Source organism: Gasterosteus aculeatus, chromosome 4 (genome assembly GCF_964276395.1).
Source record: "Gasterosteus aculeatus chromosome 4, fGasAcu3.hap1.1, whole genome shotgun sequence".
In the NCBI taxonomy this organism is placed as follows: Eukaryota; Metazoa; Chordata; class Actinopteri; order Perciformes; family Gasterosteidae; genus Gasterosteus; species Gasterosteus aculeatus.
Window position 1 is genome coordinate 29,109,287 of NC_135691.1, and position 23,300 is coordinate 29,132,586.

At 44.7% G+C, this 23,300-nt stretch overlaps 1 protein-coding gene across 7 annotated transcripts; it reads right to left on the reverse strand.

The window, feature by feature from the left end:
* Positions 1-1,212: 1,212 nt before the first annotated feature.
* Positions 1,213-22,591, reverse strand: gsap (gamma-secretase activating protein). Of its 7 annotated transcripts, none has more exons than XR_013467495.1 (32): positions 22,140-22,514; positions 20,932-21,002; positions 20,112-20,168; positions 19,953-20,022; positions 19,676-19,723; positions 19,492-19,580; positions 19,092-19,161; positions 18,855-18,904; positions 18,369-18,512; positions 18,196-18,252; positions 18,036-18,082; positions 17,703-17,788; positions 17,153-17,230; positions 16,977-17,063; positions 16,612-16,704; positions 16,252-16,420; positions 15,753-15,843; positions 14,221-14,290; positions 12,775-12,854; positions 12,473-12,553; positions 12,010-12,132; positions 11,785-11,840; positions 10,940-10,971; positions 9,697-9,758; positions 8,914-9,009; positions 6,513-6,583; positions 6,168-6,394; positions 5,440-5,559; positions 4,390-4,451; positions 3,334-3,435; positions 2,526-2,622; positions 1,213-2,378 (listed from the first exon to the last, which is right to left on the reverse strand). XR_013467495.1 is itself a non-coding variant. In XM_040173661.2 (32 exons), the coding sequence occupies exons 1-32, from the start codon at positions 22,225-22,227 to the stop codon at positions 2,278-2,280; spliced, it is 2,625 nt and encodes an 874-aa protein (XP_040029595.2). In that variant the 5' UTR covers positions 22,228-22,591; the 3' UTR covers positions 1,213-2,277. The 7 variants fall into 7 exon arrangements, 4 of the variants coding, with proteins under 4 accessions (XP_040029595.2, XP_040029594.2, XP_077957969.1 ...); XM_040173661.2 differs by having other exon boundaries at positions 6,168-6,262; positions 18,387-18,512; positions 22,140-22,591; XM_040173660.2 differs by having other exon boundaries at positions 6,168-6,262.
* Positions 22,592-23,300: the final 709 nt, after the last annotated feature.

Genomic DNA, 23,300 nt, shown 5'->3' on the forward strand with positions numbered 1-23,300 from the left:
CTCTATTGAATATTATTTTTTACAGATGCTGGAATATTTCTGCACATTCTTCAGCCTTGGCAGCGTTTGGTCCTGCGCACTTGTAATCTTGCCGCTGATGAATGTATTCTAACGGGTTTAAGCTTCAAGCCTGGCCAAGAGTTGCTGCTCAATGGCTGAAATGATGAATGTAAATACAGCGACGTAGGCCAGGCAATGAAAGAGAAAAGAGAATTACAAAGAGGGAGGAGAATTTAAACGAGGAACGAGAGTCAGAGGAAAAAAAAACTGGATGAAGTGGAGCTCTAAATGGGGTGAGGAGTTCAGAGAATGTTACTGGTGAACAAAAACAAAGTAATTTGCCTTTTAAAACATCTACAGATTTACTGGAAGTTGTTATATGTGCAGATTTGTGCTTGAGGGCAAAGTAGGCCATCACTGTTTGCACCGCCATTCACAATCTCTGCCCTTCTTCTCTGTGTTAAGCAGGGAAATAAACGTTCAAATGAAATTACAAATTACTGTGAATGATCTTGAATTGATTGTCACAATACTCTGTAAGCAGGTGCGGAATAAAAAATAGCTTTCACTAATCGGATTATGGATGCGTGGCTGCATCAGACCAAAACGTTGGTAACCCTATTCTAGGAAGAAACAGATAAGCAACAGGTAGTTTATCGGATTTGCAGGCGGGTCTGTCCGCCCAGTGTGTGTGTGTGTGTGGGGGAGTGTGTGTGTGTGATCATCCTGTGCAGGCTGAGAGCTGTCGGATTAGCGTAGCCTCTGACTGTTTGTCCTTATTAGCCGGCTACATAACACCGACTGCATAACACAGTTCGGAGGAAGCAATAGACAGATAAGTGATTTATTCATCTAACAGGGAGGGAATTTCCCCAGAAGATGATTGATTTGAGATGACTGTACTAGAAGATATTTAAAAAAAAATAGAAAATATTGTGTAATTTGGCACTAATGGTTTTGCAAAAACAAGCCTGTACCAAAGTGTGACGGTAAACGCGGCACGACATGTACGACGACCGCAGCTGATGTCATTTCCTAAGTATGTCCAAAATATCCCTGAGAATCTGAAAGAGTTTATCTCCTCCTGAGCAGAGCCTTTCAGAGTATTTGCCTGCGAGTGGAGATCCTTTCCCAATTCATCCCGAGCTTAAACAACGTCCGGTCCAAAGGACATTGAGCTGTACACTATTATCTATAAAAGAACGGCAGTAATTCAAGAAAATACACTCTTTATTTACAATCCATCTTGCAAACCTCTTTTGTGTAAACGGAAGACCCGTTGAATCTGCAATCCCTTTTCTTTATAGTGTAATGAATGTAATTTCTTCAAACGAAAGCACCACGTATGATGCAAATAATCTCTGGCATGATGCCAACATTCACAGACTATAAAAAGGATTATGGGCACATGCCACAGACACCATAATCACCTCCACTACCAAAGAATTTCCCCATTTACTGTAATAGCTCAATCATGATACAGAGGATGCGGCACCTGATTAAAACTACAGTGTGTGTGTGTGCGTGCGTGTGCCTGTGTGCTATTCATGAATTATTAATGCCTCATCGTTGCCCCTGAACTGTCTGGTTTGATTTGAAAGGCATTTCGTAGACTGACTTCGTGAGAGGCTATTGCTTTTGTATCCACGCTTTTATTTAGAGCCCAATGTGGCATAGCATCAAAAAAAGAATCATTCGTAATAAGCTGGTCAGACCAGATGTAAGTGTCTTTACATCAAAACATTTTAAATGACCCTTGTCGTCCATTTGACCTGCCAGCATCAGCGAAGTCTCTACGCATGTCGGACATGTCCCCTTTTCTCAGCCACTTACCAATTGCCTTAAAAGCCAGCGGCCTTGATGTGAAGCCCCGGCGTACGACATCGGTGTTCATAAACGAAATGGGAGAAGTTGCTGCCGCTACCTATTGCTACCGCTATTGTGTTCTAATGTTTTGGTAGCATTCATAATGTTTGTGAGGAAAAAGCATGGTGACCATTCCTTCCTATCGGTCTCCATCTTTCCTTCTCTGGGCCGTCTCCATCCATCTACCCCCCCCCCCCCCTCATCCCGTTGCACTGAGAGCTTGTTTATGAGCGCTCTGCCTTTCAATCGGTCCATTCATCTTTCACCTCTCGCCCTCCGTCTCTCCATCATCCATCCATCCATCCGTTATTCATCCTCGAGGGACAGACGATGATGACTGGTTCCCCGGGAACACATTTCCCACCGTCATGTGTTTTCTCCCTCAATCCATCCGTCCATCCTTCACGTGCTTCATTTTTCCCCTAAACCCAGCAGTATTAGTGTCTGCTTGAGTGCCGTCTCCTCCACGAACTTGGCGTCCACGTTCTCCTGCTCCCCGAAAGGGTTCAGAGCTGCGGCACAGGAAGAGGAAGTTAGACAGAGAGAGATCCAACTTCTCATAGGAGGGATAAAAAAACTTTATCCCTCCTTCTGTCCAACGCACACAATCTGTCTTGATCTAAACCACCACACACACCAGAACTCGGACACAAAAGTACCTTGTTCCTCGATATCAGAGAGTATTTTTGCCAAGTAGGTAAGGGGCAGAAACTCGGGTGTGAAGCCGGGCTTGTCTCTGCTGGGGAACGCACATCCCTGAGGAGAGAGGAACGAAAGACAACACAACCGTCGGCTCTGCGGTTTTTCCAAGGACGCACACAGTCGGGACAAATCTGCGGCAAGCAATTCCCCGAGCCAGTGACCCCGGCTCACCCGTGTCCTCCTCTGCAAGATCCGGCAGAGATGGCTGAAGTTGAACTTTTTTAGGCAGCCATGAATTCTAACCCGTCATTGCACAAAAAGCCAGGGGCTCCGCCGGCCAATTAGCCGACTAGCCGATAGCGTCCCGGAGCGGATGCGTGATGTGCTAGCCGCGCCGCCGGGGTCACTGCTGTGAACACGTTTGAACGTAGAACGCCAAAGAGGACTTTTTCTTTTTTCTGTGGCGTAGCAGAAATAAATGCTTTTTTCTGGAGTTAACGTTTTTAGGGCTGCAAGGATTCCTTGTCAGGAACTTGTGATAATGGCCCATCACAAGTTCCAAGAGCCCAAGGGGACGACTTGTCAAACTAACAGTCTCAAACCAACAACAGTTTGAATTGAGGAAGATATGAAACTGAGAGAAAAAAACACTACGGCCTGATGTTTGAGGGGCTGTATCCAAACCATTAGTGTAGTTTATGATCAAACACCTGCACAACTAGTGGCCTCCCCACTAGCATCAGCTGTACTTTGTGTCTAATGCTCATTAGCGAATGTTGCGTCTGCAGAGCTCAAGTGTGTGTGTGCGACTATGCGATGTGTTACCTTGTTGTCGTGCCTCTCCAGCAGCGTCCTGGTATAATCTCTGGAGATCGAAGCAGAGCTGACGGGATGGTCCCACATGTGGTAGATCCTCTGCCCCATGGGCTACACACACACACACACACACACACACACTAGATGTTGACTACATTTTTAGACATGTAGGTCAGGTTGTCATGAGAAGAAATATATACTCCCTGGAGAAAGTGAACATCTGTGCCTTTTTTATTTTGCCACATGGAAGGAACTCAATGCCATTAAGGGGAGTTCCCTTATAATGATAATCAGGGATTACAGATTATTGTCATTTCTTCGTGCGACGCATGCAACGGTAATTATTAATACGCCAGGTCTGTTGTGATGTGGGTTTAGCCGAGAGATATGCATTTTCCTATTGCCAGCATCTCCTGTTTACTCGCTGTGTGTGTGTGTGTGTGTACTTGCTAAATCTCTCCTGCTGCCAAACTCACCCAACAAAGTTCTGATGGGCAGGAAACCGAACAGAGAAACACAAAACACTGGACATTCCTCAGACCACAGTGCGGATGGAACATGCACACACGCACACACGCGCACACACACACACACACACACACACACACACACACACACACACACACACATAGAGGAATAACTACAGAGGAAATATACCCTGTACAAACGGGAAACCAGGGAAGTAACACGAGTGTTCGGGACACACAGTCTCTTCCCATCCCTTAACACACACACCGGCTGGTTACACATGTGCTGGCATGAGGGGGACTCGGGGGATATAAAAATAACTTCAAACTCTTAATTGGACCAGAATGGGGAGAAGGGGATCGAAACCAACCCCCCCGACTAACAGATGGGATTGCAATAGCCTCGCGCCTCGTTGTCCTACTCGCTGAGAAATTCCCTGCGGTCACAAACTGCTACATCTGAGCGCAGTCCTCCCGAGTTTGTACACTCAGCATATCATCGTTTGGATGGCAGAGTCCTCTAATCTACTCGTGGCCCTTTTGTGAGAAGAAAAAAACAGACAAAACCGTGTTTGGACACACACTCGCACAGAAGTACCTCCGGGAGTCTCTTGAGTATGCTGAACTTCAGTCTCTCGTTGGCAGCATCGTTGTCCAAATCTTACGCGCAGAGACAGAGGCGAGAAGAGGAGACACGGTGCTAATTAAATCTTCTGAAGAGAGGATGTCGCATCTTTTCTCTCTCTGTGTCTGAATCAAATGCTCACAGTTCTTTGAAATCAAATTACCGGATTAGAGGGGTGAAAAAGAATTAGAGTGATATTTCCTTTTTTTTAATGTAAAACAGAACATATTTTGGCAGTCAAGGCTGTGCAAATGATCCGCTAGGAATGACTATTCTGAGTCAGCAACAATTTTTTGTGTGTGAGCGGGGAGGGGGGGGGGGGCTTTAAGACATCACAGAATGTATGTTTTTGTGTCTAGCAAAGTGGGAACAATCCATTCAAAAAGACACTTTGACCCTCCTCCTGGATGGCTCCTCGGTGCTCAGAAGCATTCTGGGAGATGTAATACCTCCAGCATGCTATAAGACACACACCTGAACTGACTAAGCAAGACTTCTCAAGGCTAGCAGATGATAAATGCAGTTGTTGGCCTTTAGTTGGTCAGTGCACCATTTTTCTGGAAATTGCCCAACAGCGTATACGTTGATTTAAATGGCCTTGTTGCTTGCATTTATGAATTATGCACAAAAATGTGTTGTCGTTTGTTAATGCTCCCTTTATTATACCTTTCATGGAGTATATTTTTTTAAAGATTACATGTTTTCATTGTTATGGCATGTCATAAAACATTTGAATCATGTTTTTTTGTTTTTTTTAAATGGGACAAATTGAAATCTTGACCAGATGGCGGTGAGAGAAACACTATGTCTGGACACAGTTTAATAGCAATCCATCCTATACTTGCATATATATTCCAGTCTGGACCGAAGAGGGGAATGGTTGAAGTTTCTTGGTTTTTCTTCTTTTTTTAATGTAGCTGTGTGTGTGTGTGTGTGTGTGTGTGTGTGTGTGTGTGTGTGTGTGTGTGTGTGTGTGTGTGTGTGTGTGTGTGTGTGTGTGTGTGTGTGTGTGTGTGTGTGTACCTGTCATGAGCCGAGACACAAAGGTCTCAGTGAGCTGCAGGAGGCCGTGATCAATGTACTGCAGGAAGGTGTGATGAGGAAGGCAACGCACCGCGAACACGGCTAACAGGGTGTGATAGCCTGCGGAGACACACAGGGACAATAGTGGGGCAGATGAGGGGGAAAGGAGGGAGAAACTTGTTAAAGTGAAAGAGTAAAGCGAGTCTTCAGCCGCGCTCGCGGCACTTTGAGCTTCGTGCCATCGTGGCCGAGTGATTGCTCTTTTTTCTATTCTCCAAAAGAGACTCAGAGATGGGCGGCTGTTTTACAGCTTCACACCCAATTTACACACACGTTTACACCTGCAACCCTTCAGGGCCGCTGTCTTTCTCTCTTGTTGCCCAACAAGGATTCCAACCTGCAGGCAATCTCCTCCAGAGCAACTAGAAAGAATGTGTGTAATTGGAGGTGGATTTATACAGCAGACGCTGAAAAATTAACTCAAATCATTCAAGATGTACTCACACTCTGCTCTGCTAATGTTTAACATATTGTTGGTTACATTAGTGCCGACGAGAGCGGGGCTCTCGTCCCTCAGTGCAAACACACTTTGTTATTCCGCGGGAGACGGACTGTGTGTGTGTGTGTGTGTGTGTGTGTGTGTGTGTGTGTGTGTGTGTGTGTGTGTGTGTGTGTGTGTGTGTGTGTGCGTGCGTGCGTGCGTGCGTGCGTGCGTGTGCAGATGGTACCTGGAGGGAGGGGTAGGCACAGACCCCTCGTGGCTTCCAGGATCCGAAACATGAAGTGAAACACCGACCACTCGGCTGGAGTGCCCTGTCGCTTGCTGGAACACGCACATGCACACGCACGTGAAAGATTTGTGCAAGAATGTTATTTCATGTGCGTGCACAAGTGAAGAGAAGTAACAGACAGTTTGCTCATGTGGACGCACACACAGCGGGGAGTGATGGAAAGTCTGGAGCGCACATGCGTGAAGGTGAATACACACACACACACACACAGACGGTGCTTTATACTTTACATTAATCAGAAACTTTAAAGGAGACACACTCGGACGAGGGAGGGCTACTCACAGGCACAAAACACGAGGGCCCAGTTTGTGCTTCAGCCAGACTGACTCCAGCATGTGTCTGATGAGCTCCAGCTAAGGACACACACACAAACACACAGAGACACACACACACACACACACATGCAGGGAGATGCTCAATTAGATTAAAATGAAACAAGGCATTTTTCTGCTCTGACGACACTTTTTTTCTTGTGAAAACGCACTTTGTTCAATGATCGGTACCCACCCTTCCCTTTTTTTTCTTTTTCCTACTTCCCATATTGATTTCCACAGAAAGAAAAAGCTGTGCACTCCGGAGTGGAACAAACGTCAAACACGCGCCCACATGGTTTCGCAACACGTCTTTCCGGGTGCAGGAACATCTGAAATGCACGCAAATCACTTGGAAAGCGCCCGCAGAGACACGCACGTTACGCGCGGCTCTGGTCCACGCACCACCCTCCTCTCGTCTCCTGTAGAATAACAGGAAGACGAGCCTGACACTAGTGGAAAACCGTCCCCCGATGTCCTCCACTGACCGCAGAGAAATTCAATTAGTTAGCATTTATGTACCCAACATTTACCCAACATGGCCAAAATGTAAAGACGGACATAATTATTTTCCCTGTTGTGGTTTTCTTTATTTCTCCTGCACAGATTGAATGTATTGTTTAGCTTCTTGTTTTACACATCCTTCATTCAGCTTCATATGGTCTGTACACATGCTTGGTCAATTCGCAGGTTAAGAATTAGAATTTAGAGAAGTATCACTTTTAAAACTGTGATTTTCTTACTTCTCCAACTAACATCTTGTGTGCTCGTGGTTAATGTAATCCAGGCCCCTGAAGACTATTAAAAGGGATAGAAATATGTAGCAGAGACTTCTTTTGTGCTGAAAACAAAAGCCACACACTCGCGCACACACTATCCCCAGTGTGAATTTCTATGAGAATCAAATCAGGAATCAGCAATTTATCTTAATGAACCTCGGCCCGGCAAAGAGACTTGATATACTTGGTGTGGTTGAATAACCTTGGGTATAGCAACTTTCTTTCTGCACAATTGTGCAGCCTTTTGCAATTAATTCCATATTCCTAACCAGCAATTCGTATTCAGCTATTAGCGAGTTGTTCTTTGCACAGACGTTGGCTGTTATGAAAATGTACCTCAGCTGTGCACAGCAACGGAGACAAGAAATAAATAACTGTGACGATAATGTGCTGCGGAGCGAGTAATCTATCATAGCAGGAGTTCCCCTGCTCTTAAAAGCTGTAATCTATTTCACCCCCAACTTCTCCCCCGTGTCAACGCAGCCATTAGTCTCAATAAGCCCCGACAAGTGAGGTAGATATTCTTTATTTTGTGGAGGGGAAGTCGGCCCTCCTTGAAAATGTACCTCCCTGAGTTTTTAAAGCATGAGTCAGCCCGATGCGTACGCACGCCGCGCGGCAGTTGAGTAACTCGACTCTGCGGGAAACCAAGACGTCCCTGAGAGACGTCTCTCATAGGCCTTTCTGTGTGTGCGAGCGCGTGTTTTAATAAACCCCCCCCCGCTCCCTGGACGGGAAACCTTTTTCATTTTCGCTCCCCTGAATAAATTCAATAATAACCCCGTTCGCCGGGATGCGAGGCGCAAGGAAGATGACAGACGTGCCTTTTTTTTTTCTATTTCTTTCATTGGGAGTAAAAAACTCATAAGCCTGTCGCGCGGAGCTGAACCGCCGACCCCCGTTCAGCCGAGAGCAGGCGGGATTTGTTTGGTCTCTGCTACCCGGTCATTTGCAATTCCACAAAGTCCCGGAAACGTGATGCTTCCTGATTTCGATTCAATTCCAGCCTTACCCTTGTCCTAATTTAATACGGTTGTGTTGATATATGCTCCCTGTCTGCTTTCGGTGGGCTGCTGGCTGTGAAGGGATTTACCTCCCAGGAATACTAAAGACCGACTTTACAGAACCAAGTAACCCGATTGGGGTACTGAGACGGAGAGAGGGGTGATGTCTTTCCACTCGGTTACGCAGGTCCCACATGCAAACGCTGTAGTGATATTCATAGATATTCCTCCATCACACACACACACACGCTGCCCCAGAGCGGTTGAGGGACGCATGTCGTAAGCAGAGGGCTGTTTTGTTTCGGGGGGACCCAAAGCGGCGACCCCGCTGTGATCCACGGAGCGCGCGTCCATCTGTCAAACCGTTTAAGGAGAGCGGAGGACTCGCTGCCTCTTCCACCGAGCGATGCTGGCGGTGAGTGGCACTTAACCTTGCAGGGGAAAAGAGTAAGGGCAAACATTAAATAAACATAAGTCGGAGAACGGCGTGCGGCTAAATATAAAAAAAAAAGGGTTCACGGACCCCTCTGTTTCGGTCCAACTCGCTCGCTCATACACACACACACACACACAGACGTGGTGTACCAACCAGTTTGGCTACATAGTTGACGACCAGCGAGTCGATCTTCTTCTTCCCAAGACGAGGCAGGTGTCTGTTGAGATGCTCTCGGAGCTTGTCAACCGTCTGCAAAGTAAAAAAACAACAACAGAAAAACACAGGGATTATTTTCATTGTGTGTATGTAGCCTGAAGCAAATGTCTGCGTTTGTGTGCTTTTAAAAACGGGTCAAATGCAGTTCAGCTCGACTCTTCCCCTCAACTACAGTGCCCCCAAAAATCGATTTAACCACAGAGAGACGAGGGAAGATGGGAGGAGAGGATACCTGTGGATGTGAGAGGTGGAGAGTACGGGATGATTGTAAAGACATTTGGCAGACCTGACATCCTTCATGGAGGCAGAGAGAATGAGGAGGAGACAGAAGGAGAGAGGGAAGAGAAGGAAAGGGGACGATGATGGAGGGAATAGTGAGCGAAAGGCAGGAGGACCGGGTCATTCCAAGAATAGCTGTGAGACTCCGAGCATCTCGCCTGAACCCCATTAAATTGAAGCTATCTGCTCTTTAAAATCTCTGCTGTGCACAGGGAAAACTGGAGAATGTGAAAACGTCCACAGCACAGATTCGGATTGGGCAAAGGTCAGTGGAGGCAAGTAAAGCTCTCCTCACTGAACTCAACCTAAAGAAATGCATTCCTTTATCCACCTGTCTCTGTGAATAAGTTCCTTGTTCAAAACCCTTGGAACTCTGCCTTTGAGAAGAACACTTTATGTTGGTGTGTGTTGGTGTGTGCGCTTCGCTTCTCTGTCCCGCACCAGGCCTATGAGCGCCCTCTGTTGATGGTCCTCCTCCTGGAAAAGTGGCACCAGCTTCTTATCTGGAGAAGAGGGACGAGAGATGGGAGCGAGCACATAAGAGAGACGTTTGAAGAAACCTTTGATGCCGCGACTGAGCACTGCAGGTAGCCTCAGGTGCGTCAGTGCAGGTACATTATCGAAAAAAGGCCATCCGGAGGAAATGGCTGGAACGGCCTCCATAAAGAAAAAGGTTATTAATGGGATTCTTTTGGCTTTAAAAAAAAAACTGGCCGACCTCTGGGGGTTATGGCTGCAATGCTGCTATGTCCTACTTAGCGTGAGTGTATATTACGTTTATACCGCCCCCCCCCCGAAAATACAGGGCTGGGTACATTTGGATGAATTATTGCACACACACCATCTTTTGATCGCTTTCGTTCTGATACAGAGTGACATTCTACTAATAGAAACGGCACTTGCAGGGCGCGGCTAAGTGACATTCACGCAAATGGACACACACTCATCGGCACACTGACCTCTCTGTTAACGCAGTCTCATTAATCAAACTTGAAGTATTGCTGAATAATTAATTGGTAGATTAAAAAAAAAAATGGTAATGATAATCGTCATCTTATCTAGTAAAATGCTAAACTATATGATAGTACCAGCCACTACATTTTTGTATTCTCTTCGATGTGTTTTCTTTGGCTTCTTTGCTCACTTGTTTGAGCAAATCATAGAGACTTTCAAGTATCCCTTTGGGCCTTTGGGAGCCAGCAGCACGGCTCGAGGAACCTCAGCCAACCACTGGATTAAATTGCTGTGAAATTTGGCGCAGCTCATCATCTGTATGAGCCAACCGAGGTGAGGGAAGGTCCCCGCGTGTTGTGGCTGTCACAAAACATTTGCACTTGAGTCTCGAGAGACAGAGACAGACGGACTAGAGTGTAAGGGAGAAGGTGAAGGAGGTAAAGACCGTTAAATATTTATGGCGATTCTTCAACTCTCCCACTTCCTCCTTTTCTTACTCTCAACCTTCCCTTTTGTTATCAACCCCCCCCCCCCTTCCGCACTTCCGTTAAGTTGAATTCTCCAGCGGGCACAAAGAATGCAACCTCAGAAGAACACACAAACCCAAACGCACAGTTTTAAGCTTCGCTATAAGCCAAGGCTTTGCTGTTATTTGTGACACTCTTAACTCACTGCATTGTGCATTTGTGCGAGCGTGTGTGTGCGTGTGTGTGTGCACATGCCGTCTTACCAAGACACCAGGTGTCCACCATTGATAGAACTCTGCAAAATAAGAAGAGAAGCTTTGTGTGAGAAGAATCCCTCAAGCCAGCGTTATTATAAGAGTCTTACTGAGGCACTAAAATGCTTTTGCTGCTGCAAAATAATTCATAAGAACTTTAGAAGCACAGCAGTTTGACGCAGGTGGTGGAACTTGGCTTGGAGGAAGAAAAGCTCATTATGAAGAAAAAAGGCTTTTGGTTTGATTCCTGAATCAAATATCACTTCCGCCGAGTGGTATTTGATTCAGAGCCGGTATTACATCAGTGGTGCATACAGGTGCTCGCCCATCATCTTGTCCACTGGTCATAAACTGTCGGGGGGGGGGTTCCTGTTAGATATTGCTCACAATCAGAGAGTAACCCATTAAAATATGGCTCCGTGTACCCTTAAAGTTTGCTTAAATAAAACAAATGTATGGATGGTCCATTTTCAAAGAGAGCAGAGCATCAGCAGCGGAAGTGGGAGGTCACGTGATTACGCTGTGACATTTACATGATGGACAGTGTTTTTACACTGCCTGAACACCTGGTGCACATTTATATTCACGCTGCCTTGCAAGGATTAAGATAAAAAGATATTTGGGCTGCAGACATAACACGTCAAAGAAATCGGATCATTTTTTTAGCAGTTTTATTAATGCATCAAGAGTAAAGACCCAAAAGTGCTTTCGAACTTATTTCCCACTTTTTATTGTATTATGTTTTATTGCTCAACTGATTGAATATGCTTCTGAGCTGAACTCCTTTGCGAGGCATCGACATAAATGAAGCCTATTTTTTGGTGAGAATGAACAAGGCCGTAATGCAGACATACTTCTTTGTGTTCTCCTCCGTGTTGTTCCTGTGGCCGGATGGTCTCCTCTCGGACTTCTGAAACGAAAGCAACACCAACATGGGAGGGCCGAAAACATGCTCCCGCTGCTCGGCCCAGACCCGCAGGTATGACACATTCTCTGTACCATCAATCAATTTAACTTCCACTATGGTACTTTTCATTTGTTTCCATTGATATGCATGAGAGGTTTTTGTTGACGCTCACTAGTTTCTCCCAGTCAGCTTGTATGTGTGAGGTTCGGTATCTGGGGTTGGGAACGGCATGCAGATATTTTGTTCTCTCCGTGTTCCACTGCAGCTCTGACCAGAAACCCTGGAGACTTCTGGCCTGGAGACACACACACAATCAAAGACGTCAGTGACACGGCAAGGACATTGCTGCAAAGCAATTTTAGGATAACTTGCGTGCAAATTGCCTGCAAGTAGCCGCAGTACAATGACACTGTTTTACATATAAAAGTCTGAATGTAGTGAGCGGCAGTCCTTTCCCAACATTGCATCATACGTGCAACCCATGTGCGCGTGACATCTTTTGTAGCAAACACACGTAATCTCCATTTAATCACCCAGCCTACAGGCTACGTTTTGAATAACTAGTTCTGGAAACCGAGTAGACAGTCAGACTCAAAGCTCAATAATAACTTGCATTTAAAAATGTATGTTGTTACCTTGCCTTTGAACACAGGTTCAATATGCAGCTCAGTGGTGCACAACACACCAGGGACCTCCAACAGACACGCCGGTATCTCCTAGAACACACAAAGATTTTAAGTGGTAGATGGCGTGCGCTTGTGTGTGTGTCTGTGTGTACCACTCAAAGTCAAAAGAAAGAAAAACAGCTATTGTGTCCTGTTCATATCCACATATATACAGTATGTGTGCGATACGTGGTTTGTTTTCTTATTGCATGCTGAATTGTATGTATAAGTGCGTACGTATGTGTGTTAGTGTGGGTGTGTGTTTGCGGTACCTTCTTGTCGAGTACGGAGGAGTAAGGCAGGACCTTGTCCAGGCTGAGGGACTTCTCATAGCTTATTCTGTACAAAGAGGCTGTTTGTGGGAGAGAGATAGAGCAGTCAGACTCTATTTATCACACTTATGCTCACAGGGGCTTCTAAACTTTATTTCAATAGTCACACATAAACAGACATGTATTCAGTTTGATCTCTGCGTTTAATCCACCCCAAGTATTAAACAGCGGCGCCCTGCAGTGACGCCGCGTCGAGAAGCTTTGGATCATTGATATCGGTGATAAGATATTCTTTAAATAACCAACAAGGGAAACCAGGTGCTGTGGCCGATGTCCCTCCCATCAGCGGGCATTGTGGGAGTTTGCATTTGCCGCTCTCCTGTACTTTCTTATTGTGTTGGCATTGTGCGGTTATTGCAGTAACCCTTCAGAGAGCTTTCTGTTGACCCAGGCATCTTTGACAAACACACACACACAGGGCCGAGTAAAAACTAAATATGTCTTCTGTGTTTGAACAGAGGTGCCAGAGTCATAAGTGGTAGCTCGCGGCTGTCGCTAACCGCTCACCTAATTTTAGCGCAAACCGGCAACACTGCTGACGTCGTTCACACCGCAGTCACATTGTGGACGGTGAGGACGGTATTTCTGCTCACAGAGTGAACTCTTGTTTATTGATGAATTTGGATCTGTGGCATCTGCGGATTACTGCCCTGCACAACCTTTTTGTTTCTAAACTCCATATAGAAACCAGCCACACTGGTTTGAATGTGGCGATCCGGGTTACGGGACATGCAGTAACTATCATACACTATTACACTGATATCATGTAAGAAGATACAAAACTCTCTGTTGAGAAACTCTGTATTTAGAACCTTTTTTTTGCATAGGATATGGATAAGATAATGTTCGGTACACCAGGAGATGCAAAATCATCAGGTGCTATTAGAGATGACTAGAACTGGTACTGTATTCTAAGTCCCGACAAAGACACTGCAGTACAGTACTGATGGAATATCATAAAATAATACAAGAATAAAATGATGAACCGTGGACTTCCCGCTCTTTTTAAGCAGTATGTAAATGTGAGCGGCAAGGTGGTCCGACAGCTAGTGGGATCGTCTGCTCTCTGGCTGTTGACTGTTTTCCTGACTACGACATCATTAGCATGTACTAAAGACAGACATTGTGGGACATTCGTATGCGTTTGCTGTGTCTGCAGGACTCCAAACCAGGGTTGGACGCCCGGCAAAAGGGCTGAGAAACGAGTTGAAGGAGGGAAACCGAGTCGATGAAAGAATTCTGTTTGGTGCAGACAGGATGTAAGCAGTCACGTCACAAACGGGCAGAAGGAGACATAAAAAGGCCAAAGAGGCAGATAAGATTCCAAAAAAAAAGAGAGGTGGAGCTCGGGAGACCTGCGTCCCCGCGCTTCGGCTGCCGGCTGACCTAGAATGAACTCCTGGATCTGATCAAAGGACTCGAAGGCGCTCATGTTGTCGCACAGCCATTCGATGATCTAGGAGGCAGGAAACGAAACACAAAAGGAGACACGTGTCAATGTGTTGGGAGCGCAGCGTGACAGCTGCACAGCGCGGTCACCTTTTCAAAGTTCTTAGTTCGTTCTCTACGCTTTAAAAGGGGCTCGTGAGAGGTTTCACACATGTGTTAACGTTAGAAAAACACATACCTTCTACACATACATTACAAAGCCAAGATAGTGAATATGGCAAATATACTTGCCCAGCATCAGCAGGTTTGTATCGTCATGGTTAGCATGATTGTGTTAACGGATAGTAGGGCTGTAGACTTACTGGCTTATTGGTTATTCTGATGTTTACATTACAGAAAAAAGGAAAATGGATTATATGCCATGTAACCACACGTCCCCATATCCCCCTCTCTATTTCTACACTTCCATCCATCAGATAAATGCCCAAAATAATAGAAGAAAAACACATTAAAAATGAATGATGTCCCTGAAAATAAGCCACGGTGTATCAGAGTGAAAAACTCATTTTATTTTGCCCATTTTTCTGCTGTTTGAAAAAAGAAAAGAAAAAGATCTCTTTTCCAAAGTCAGTGTGATTCCAGAAAAACAATATCCTATAACGACTGGGTGAGGAGGAAAAAAAGGGGGTAGGAAGCCGAAGAGCTCTCAGAAGACAGACAGAAGTCTCTTTAAAGTTCAGAAAATAATACATTAAAAAGCGATCACATATATTAAAGCCACTTCTTTTTGTGCTGCTGTCCTCATCAACAAAGTCAAACCAAGAATACAAAAATGATGTGCGGTGTCCAATTCCTCAGTGCTGGCTGCGCTAATGAAGCTGGTGACTCATTTAACCTCTAAAGAGAGAATTTATTACAATCTATCAGAGGAGCCGGAACATCTTCAGTTAGATGTACTAATGAAGTCTGAGTCGTGGCCAGTGACCAAACACAATATCTGCCCCTTTCTCCATCTGATCTCTCTCCACTTGTCTCCTCCTCTAACTCACGATATGTTGCTACAGCGTCCTGTCGTCTCTTTCTCCATCTGTCGGCTCCATCTGTTTACCGTCAACTCAAGATTGACACCTACTGAATTTACACAGAAGCACACCTTTATCTTTCTATTTTTGATTAGCTGTTGCTTTTCCTTGATGGAAGTCACCTTTCAGTAACATTACCATTTAAATTGTAAAAGGGAGAATTACATTTTTGGCCTTTTCTTTTTGTCCCTTCTCCTGCATTTGCTGCTCCCCATCAACCAGAAGTTATTATTGAGCTTGTGGCTAATTAAACATTGATATGAACTCAAGTTCTGAATGACTTTATGTCCTACTGATAAATAATTACGTGTTTGATGTATAACAATGCGATTCTGGATGAAAGTGCATAGAGTTCTTTGGGTCCAGATGATGTGTTACATCTTTATTTGGCGTGGTGACGCTAACTTCGTCACAAACGTCGATGGATTTGCGCTGCGTTGGTTGTACCTTCAGCTCCAGGCTTGGGTCATCTCCCATGTAAACCAGCAGGCAGTGGAGGGCGGCCAGGCGCTGAGGGTCAGCCTTACTGCTGGGACACCTTTGACGGGGGTGACGAATGTACTTTTATACAACATGAGCATATAGACACGAAGGCAGAAGTGCAGACAGACGGCCAACAGTCAGGTGCCGCGCTGTGACGTCAGTGCTGTTTAAAAGTGGAGTGAATAATTGAATGACAAGTACAGAAATGGTAAAAGATTTTTTTAAGTTAAGTAAGGCTTCACTTCACTTGTTTTTGTGCAGGACGTTTGAGTCCAATCTTCTGGCCCCGTTTTCTAGAAGCACTGCAGGTTTTTGTTCACAAAAGTATTTTTGCCACCTGTCTGCTTTCTGCCTATATATCCCCTACATCCTTCTTTTCTCTCAATATATAAGGGGAGACCTCTATATGTATACACACTCCACATAAATATTATTTCCATAGACTGTTGTGAATCACGCTCACCTAGAGGGAGTGTCTGACCGCAGTATCTGCAGCAGGAAGGAAGGGTTTAGCTCGGCAGTGTAGATCCTCCCGTTGGCCGAGTCCAGCAGACCACCGCTGGACTCTTCCTCCGCGTACAACACCGCGATGTTGGCTGACTGACACCGCAGACCCATATCCACGTCGACACCTTGAGGTTGTTGAAAGGGACAGATGGGAGAATAAGACAATTTCTGTGAACAAACAGCAATCAAAGCTCTGTTTGTACAGGTTCTATTGGGGAAAAAAAATACATTTCAGGACAAAATAGGAGCATGTACTGTCGCTGAGTGAGGAGGTAAACAAACGGCCATCGCTCAGCTAGGACAGGATTTGTTTTACCTGAGAGGAAAAGGGAGTGGCAGAGCATCTCCTGCTGCCTGGTGTTGATACAGTGGAGGAAATGGCCCTGCAGATACACCAGGATGTGGTAACCTACATGCATAAATAACACAGCATCACTACTATTTTGTATTGGTCACCTGCATGCACAACAGACCTTTCATTAACGTGCGCGAGGGTACATGCACTCATTTGTATTGGTTTGGTTTTTGCAAATTCAAAAGGGTAAGGAGTGCGTGTTTGGCAGTCAACCTTTGACAGTCTCACATTCGAGTGGAATTTACAACGGTTGTGAGAAGTGTTTGACACCTGTGTGTGTGTGTGTGTGTGTGTGTGTGTGTGTGTGTGTGTGTGTGTGCAATGACCTATCGGGATGAAGAGCGGATGGAGCCGTGCGCCTCTGTGTGACGGCTGGTCGCCCCCCAGAGACACTGTGAACGTCTTGCTGCAGTCTGCAGGAAGTGAGAAAAATCCAAACAACGTAAGAGAGGTGACGGTAATAAGGAAGTAGGTACTATACATTCTCTGCCTGTTTACACACCTTTGTGGACTAAAACCACAGTGTAGATCAGTTCCTGTTTGTCTGTTGGAGGTTGGCTGTAGCACACACACATACTTCCTGGAAACAAACAGCAGGGTCACAGTAGTTCACACGGCCAATAATGGAATCATGCGTCCATGTCATTATTTGTGCTAATCAAGGAGACATTCAATCACTTGTGAAATATTTGGATAAAAATGAGTTCACGTGTCAATACCTAACATTAATAGATTATTTTAAAATCAGTAAGAGGACAGGAACAGGGTTGTGGGGTTGATACAGGCATGAATTGTTCAATCAAACATATATAGAATTTTTATTATGATGCAATAATTGAACAAACTACGAAAATGAAACTGATTGTCATTGGTCAGCGTCGCATTTTGTAACAAAACCTGTGTCCTAATGAGTGAGGACACACACTTCATGCAGGGATGTTGTGTGTGTGTGTGTGTGTGTGTGTGTGTGTGTGTGTGTGTGTGTGTGTGTGTGTGTGTGTGTGTGTGTGTGTGTGTGTGTGTGTGTGTGTGTGTGTGTGTGGATGCATTACCTATTCGGTTTGTGAACACTTTCATACTAACGGGCCCCTGCTCTGGTTTCTCCACGTGATAATGGTCAAAACCCAAATTTACAAACCTGTTGGACACACACACACACACACACACACACACACAGAAATACTAGACTGAATCTGAATATTTGGCGTATTTTTCAATCTCAGAATTTAGGAATGTGTACAGCAAACAGCATATGATGTGAACAGAAATACATTTTACTGTCTATGACTGCAGGCACATGTCAATACCATTCAAGGGAACACAGAATATAGAATGAAGTTGTACTGTATGTGTACTGTGCTGTATACTCGTAGCTGTAGCCTTACTTGACTGTAGGAAAAAAAGTTGCAGGCAGCTCTAATGGGAGTTCCAACTGTGGGAGTTTAAGAAGACGCAAGACAAATATTGTAATGATGGTCATGCATGGTTAAAACATGTGCTCAAGCCTGGTAATTAATCAAATCAAAAGACATAGAGGCGACGTACCACAGTTTCACAGTTATGATTGGGGTAGAACTGAACACATCGCATCAGGAACTTGTTCTGTGAAACACACATCATGCCAATCTTGCGTTAATAAGTGCACCAAACTAAAGTGCGTTAGTTGTGCACTACGGGAAACGGTCCTGTCATAGATGTATTCAATGCACTGTCCTCACAAGGGCAGTTTTGCATGCCTGTGTGTGTGTCGGATGATGAGCGACGTAGTGGAGTCTCTGTGTGTGTCCGTCCCACTGGGCCCAGCAGAAGTCCTCCACTATCCTCTCGGCCGTCTTGGACAAACGCTCGGGATTTGCCATCACCTGGTGCACACGAACGCATTGATATTCAGCCTTGTGGACTCACTGAATTCTTAATGCAAAGCTCCCCAGGCGGGCACGTGACACAGTATAGTTTATGGTTTGGAGAATTAGGTCAAGACCATATATATACTCCTTGCACCGGCTTATGTAAATACATTCTAACCTTTTTCCAGATCAATTATGAGATATGTGCAGAATTTTGAACTTCTAGAAAACTGCACAGAGCCTAAAAGCCGGGACAAAAAACCTCAATTTACAGTTAAACTGTGTATGCACTGAAACATTGTTCAGTGAAAAAAAAAAAGGCAAAGAGCAATGTGGTGAATGTAGAGTCGAACATACCACTCTATAGCCCTCCTGTTTAGTCAGAAGAACGTGATAGAGATCCACATCTGAAAAGCACAAGAGGATATGCATCAACACAACTATATCCAACGTGTTTTCACCAGGGAATTGGAATGTATTTCTTTTGTTGGCCAAATGTTACGTGCACATCTCTGAATTTGCTGATCTGCTTCCGAAGGGATTAAAGAAACATAACGCACGCTGGCAGACTGGCATAACGGCACTCAGACTCACATCCATCCTCTGTCAGCAGCAGCAGGTGGCTCTCCAGCACTGATCTCCCATCAGTTCCTGAATTGAGGAACTATAGGGACGGGCCCAGAGAACATGAGTCAGCATCCTGTGGTTCACGGTTACCAGATGGAGAAATCGATTGGCTGATTTTCAGATTTTCAAGCAGCTCTTGTACATTTGTTCGCCATTTGCGGTGCGGCAACACGACGAGCGGCCAACAGTAATGTCTACGGCTGCAGTTGATCAATACACATGAGCACAGGTCAGTGTACTTTCTGCAAGCTTGCAAAATAAAATGTTTGTGTCACTCGTCAGTGCAGAAACTGCAAAACTGCAACGTCAGCGCGTGGCTGCCGTAAAAAACAACAAAATGTATAACACACACGCAAACAAACTCTACCTGCACTTTGACCCTGCAGTCTACTGCCTTGAGGACTTGAGTGTTGTTGATGGGATGAATCTCAATCAGGAGAGTTAGACACTTGGATACTAGGACAGAAAGATTTGAAGAGGAACGATTAAAAAGGCAACCTGAGTGGATGATGTCATTGTCTGTGAGTGAAACAGAGAGAAAAAGGTGTTACTTGGTTGGAGGCGCTCATCTCTGCTGGGGTTTTGTGCCAAGCTGACCGCTGAATGGAGAGGGAAGCACAAGCAAGTTGTCGTCTGATTTTTATTTAACTATCATTTGACATTCAACACTCTACACAATGTTCATTTTATAACACGGAACTGCTCTTAAGAAACCGATAATTAGACCAAAATTTGCTCGCTCACTTAATTCCCTAATTTGGGAGTCAAGTAGACAGACCTGTTTTACTATGCCAGTAATTCAGCATACAGTGCATAGAGAGGTTTTACCTAACAGCGTCTCCTCCTCGTTCAGGGAACAGCTGCTGACACACACCTGCTTGTCGAATGTGTACAGGAGCTGTTGGAGAGAACACACAGCCACGTGGGAATGCACGCACGCGCAGTAACGCACTACAGCAGGGGCAATGTGGGACGCACACGCCGTACCTTGTTCTGTTTGGTGTTGGAGTCATATCTCCCAATCCTGGTGGTCCCTGCCGCTCCCTATCAAAGTAGAGTGGTTACTTCATTGAATCAATCAAACTCAAGAGATGGATAATCCCAACCTGTTCCGACCGGATTAACCAACTTTCCACGCATTGCCATGTGCTTGACCTCTACGTTTCCTTGGCTCGCCTTGCTAATTTCACTGAGGTTTTAAAGTAAAAGGAAGAAGTCTATTGCGCATGCGTGACAAAAGCTCGCACAAAAGAAACAAGATAATTTCCTATTTGCATGCTGCACGCTGTCTTCAACCTACTAGACTTCTAAGTCTATCATTAAAAATGTATGTTGTGCAGAGAAACACGGTTCAGCACACAGATGTTTATTTTAAATTATGGCAAGGATACCAGGGTTTCCGGAAAATGACACGCACAATTACAGAGCGATCAGGGAAAAAGAACAGCTTTATTTTTTTAAATTTGGTCCATTGGTTCATTTGATGATAAATGGTGGAGAAAATTGCACCTGGGATTTAAATATTTCACTCGCTTTGACTTAAATAGAGGACTGGGAGAGCGGACACAGAATAATGATGTTACACCAACCATGCAATGAGCTACTTGAATGTTACACTTCACCAAACAAATAAAATGTATATTTTCATGTAACTTTTATTGATTATCTATGGGTTAAGTGCGACAAAAGGACAAGATAATTACAGCGAAAAGAAGAAGAGGAAAGTTCATAAGGATTTACTCTCACTTGACAAATACTTTCAATATAGGAAAAGGATCTATATGCAGTGCCGACCCTTTGGACCTACCTTCCATGAGTAAAGGATGCCCCCATCTCTCTCAATGTTTAGGATACAAGTGTCCACTGCTCCAGAATATTCTGCAGACACAGCATTATTATTATGAACCCATACGTCTCATCCTCTCGTAGTCTAGTGTAGATTGTAGTATCCCTGCCACTTCTCATGGTGAACATCCTGCGTTATGCCAAAGGGTTATTTAGTGCACATGCACGGCACAGTAAAGTATTAGTACACACATTAAGTGCCCAGGTCTGTGTATGTGTTGCTTCATCAACGTCCGGCCCTCCAAGACTTTTTGAGCTCCTTCCCTTCGGCAGGAGGCTGTGGTCCATCAAGACCAAGACTTCCCGCCATATAAAGCGCTTCTTCCCCTCATCGGTTGGTCTCAAAAAACAAGTCGGAGTCCCCTACTCACCAAGACACTACATCCCCAGGACATTTGCACAGTAGTCCAACCTATAAATCATTTTAACGTTGTCTCGTAAAAACTGCACCAATCACCAGAACAGATTCCTGTATGTGCGACATACGTGGCAATAAACAGCTTCAGATTCTGATTGATGTTGTGATAACGTGACGCTTATATGATGTGATGGTGCATAACCGCTGCTGTCCTATGCATAACTTGCTGTGTGTGTACTCAGTAGGACCGTTGCAATAACAGTGTCATAAATGTATGGCTATTAATTCTTATAAAAGTTACAGTAAACGTTTATTTAGTACCAGTGAGGTATTTCAAATGATTTATGTGTCTGTTATTCATGTCAACCATTAACTGGGACTGAAATTATATACACTGGAAATAAAGTAATCTGTATTCCATTATGTTCATATTAAACTTTCTCCAATTAGATATAGAATATCAGGTTATGGAATCATGGCATCTCTTAAACTTAATTTATTTGATTTATTTACCAAGTATTTAGAAAGTAAACAGCGCCATCAACAGGTCATATGCGTAATAGCATTTAACTACTTAGTGACAGTGATTTGTTTTTTACTGTTCAGGCTACAACTATATGACACTACCTCGATGTTACCGAGATATTTACATTGGATAGCACTTGCCACACAATTTACACCAAAGTATAACCCTGACACTTGCATCGTACGTGGGTACCAGCCCGTGGGTCAAAGCATCACGACCACTCCAGTAGCTAGACCACAGTTTGACAGTGAGAGAGCAGCCTGCTGACCGAACCTGAACGCCTCACCTGGCACCCTGCACACCGACGCCTCCCTCCTGAAGATGTCCGACACCACGTCCCTTTGCAGGTCAAATGTTGGCGTTAGTTTCAACATGTCCTCGTCTCCTGTCTTTCAGCTAAAGCTCCTTACTTTTGTAAAAAAAAAAAAAAAAATAAAGAAAACACCCTCCGGAGTGACCGACTTGGTTTCCTCGCGAGGAGGCGAACACCTGGCGCAGCTGGCACGCGGCGTCCGTTCGTGCCATCATGTGACCGAAACTACATTTTTGTTAACTTGCGCAACCGAAGCGCAGCGCCTTTAACCTCTTTTTTTGCCCCCTCTCGCTGTAAATTGACTTGCGGAAATGTTACGTTGTTTCCGCAGTTAGCCCCTCCTTTCCCAGAGAACCAGAACCGGTCGGGAGTGCGACCGTCCGGTCCCAGCGGGACGGCATCTCTCGCCGCCCCGCTAAATAAGTGGCGGACTCGGGCGGGCTCTTGGCGTTGGTTGGTATCAGCCATGCGGGCATTGTGTCATTCACTGGAGGCCACTGGAAGTCACTGGGAGTGAAAAGTTTGTTATATCCACCCAACAATTCTATGCAATGATTGGTAGGTTTATCTGTAAATACATTTTAAAAAGTTGTGTATTTTCACCCCGTAAATCTTAATCAAACAAATAAACATGAGACAAATCAATCAGTCAAATCAAACGAGTGCTGTTTATGATGTCATTTCTGATTTTGAACATGGTTTGATGACCAACACTGCTCCCTTCTGCTGAGTTTGAAAACTGCACATCAGAATGTCTCATGCAACACTGTAAATGACTGTAATGGAAGGCAAGCCCTCAAATTCTCCCTCTGTCTTTCTCATAGTGCTCTAAACAGACTGAATATGCTTTCCACTTGTCGCCGGGGAAGTCCGTAATATACAAAGGTGACCTAGAATGCCACAAACGGCGTTTATTAGATACTTTTCTGCTCTCCGTTTTTTCTCACAGGCTTGTATCTGGTGGTACACATTTTGAAAGTTGAAAAAAATATGTTTCTAAATGAATTTCAAGCTTATTTTGAACATCCAAGTACAACACTGTATTGTTTTCTTCGAATATACATCCCTGGGGCTTAAATGCTCTGTTTCTTCAGAATAAAGACAAATCCAGACCTTTTATTGATGGAAATAGCA

Bases quoted from the DNA above. Each gene is read 5' to 3' on its own strand.
- gsap (XM_040173660.2), bottom strand. From the start codon at position 22,227: ATGTTGAAACTAACGCCAACATTTGACCTGCAAAGGGACGTGGTGTCG. The intron at 9,759-10,939 runs GTAAGACGGCAT...CCTCTTCTCCAG, and splicing joins GGTGGACACCTGGTGTCTTG to ATAAGAAGCTGGTGCCACTT. The intron at 2,623-3,333 runs GTAACACATCGC...CTCTCTCCTCAG, and splicing joins TGGAGAGGCACGACAACAAG to GGATGTGCGTTCCCCAGCAG.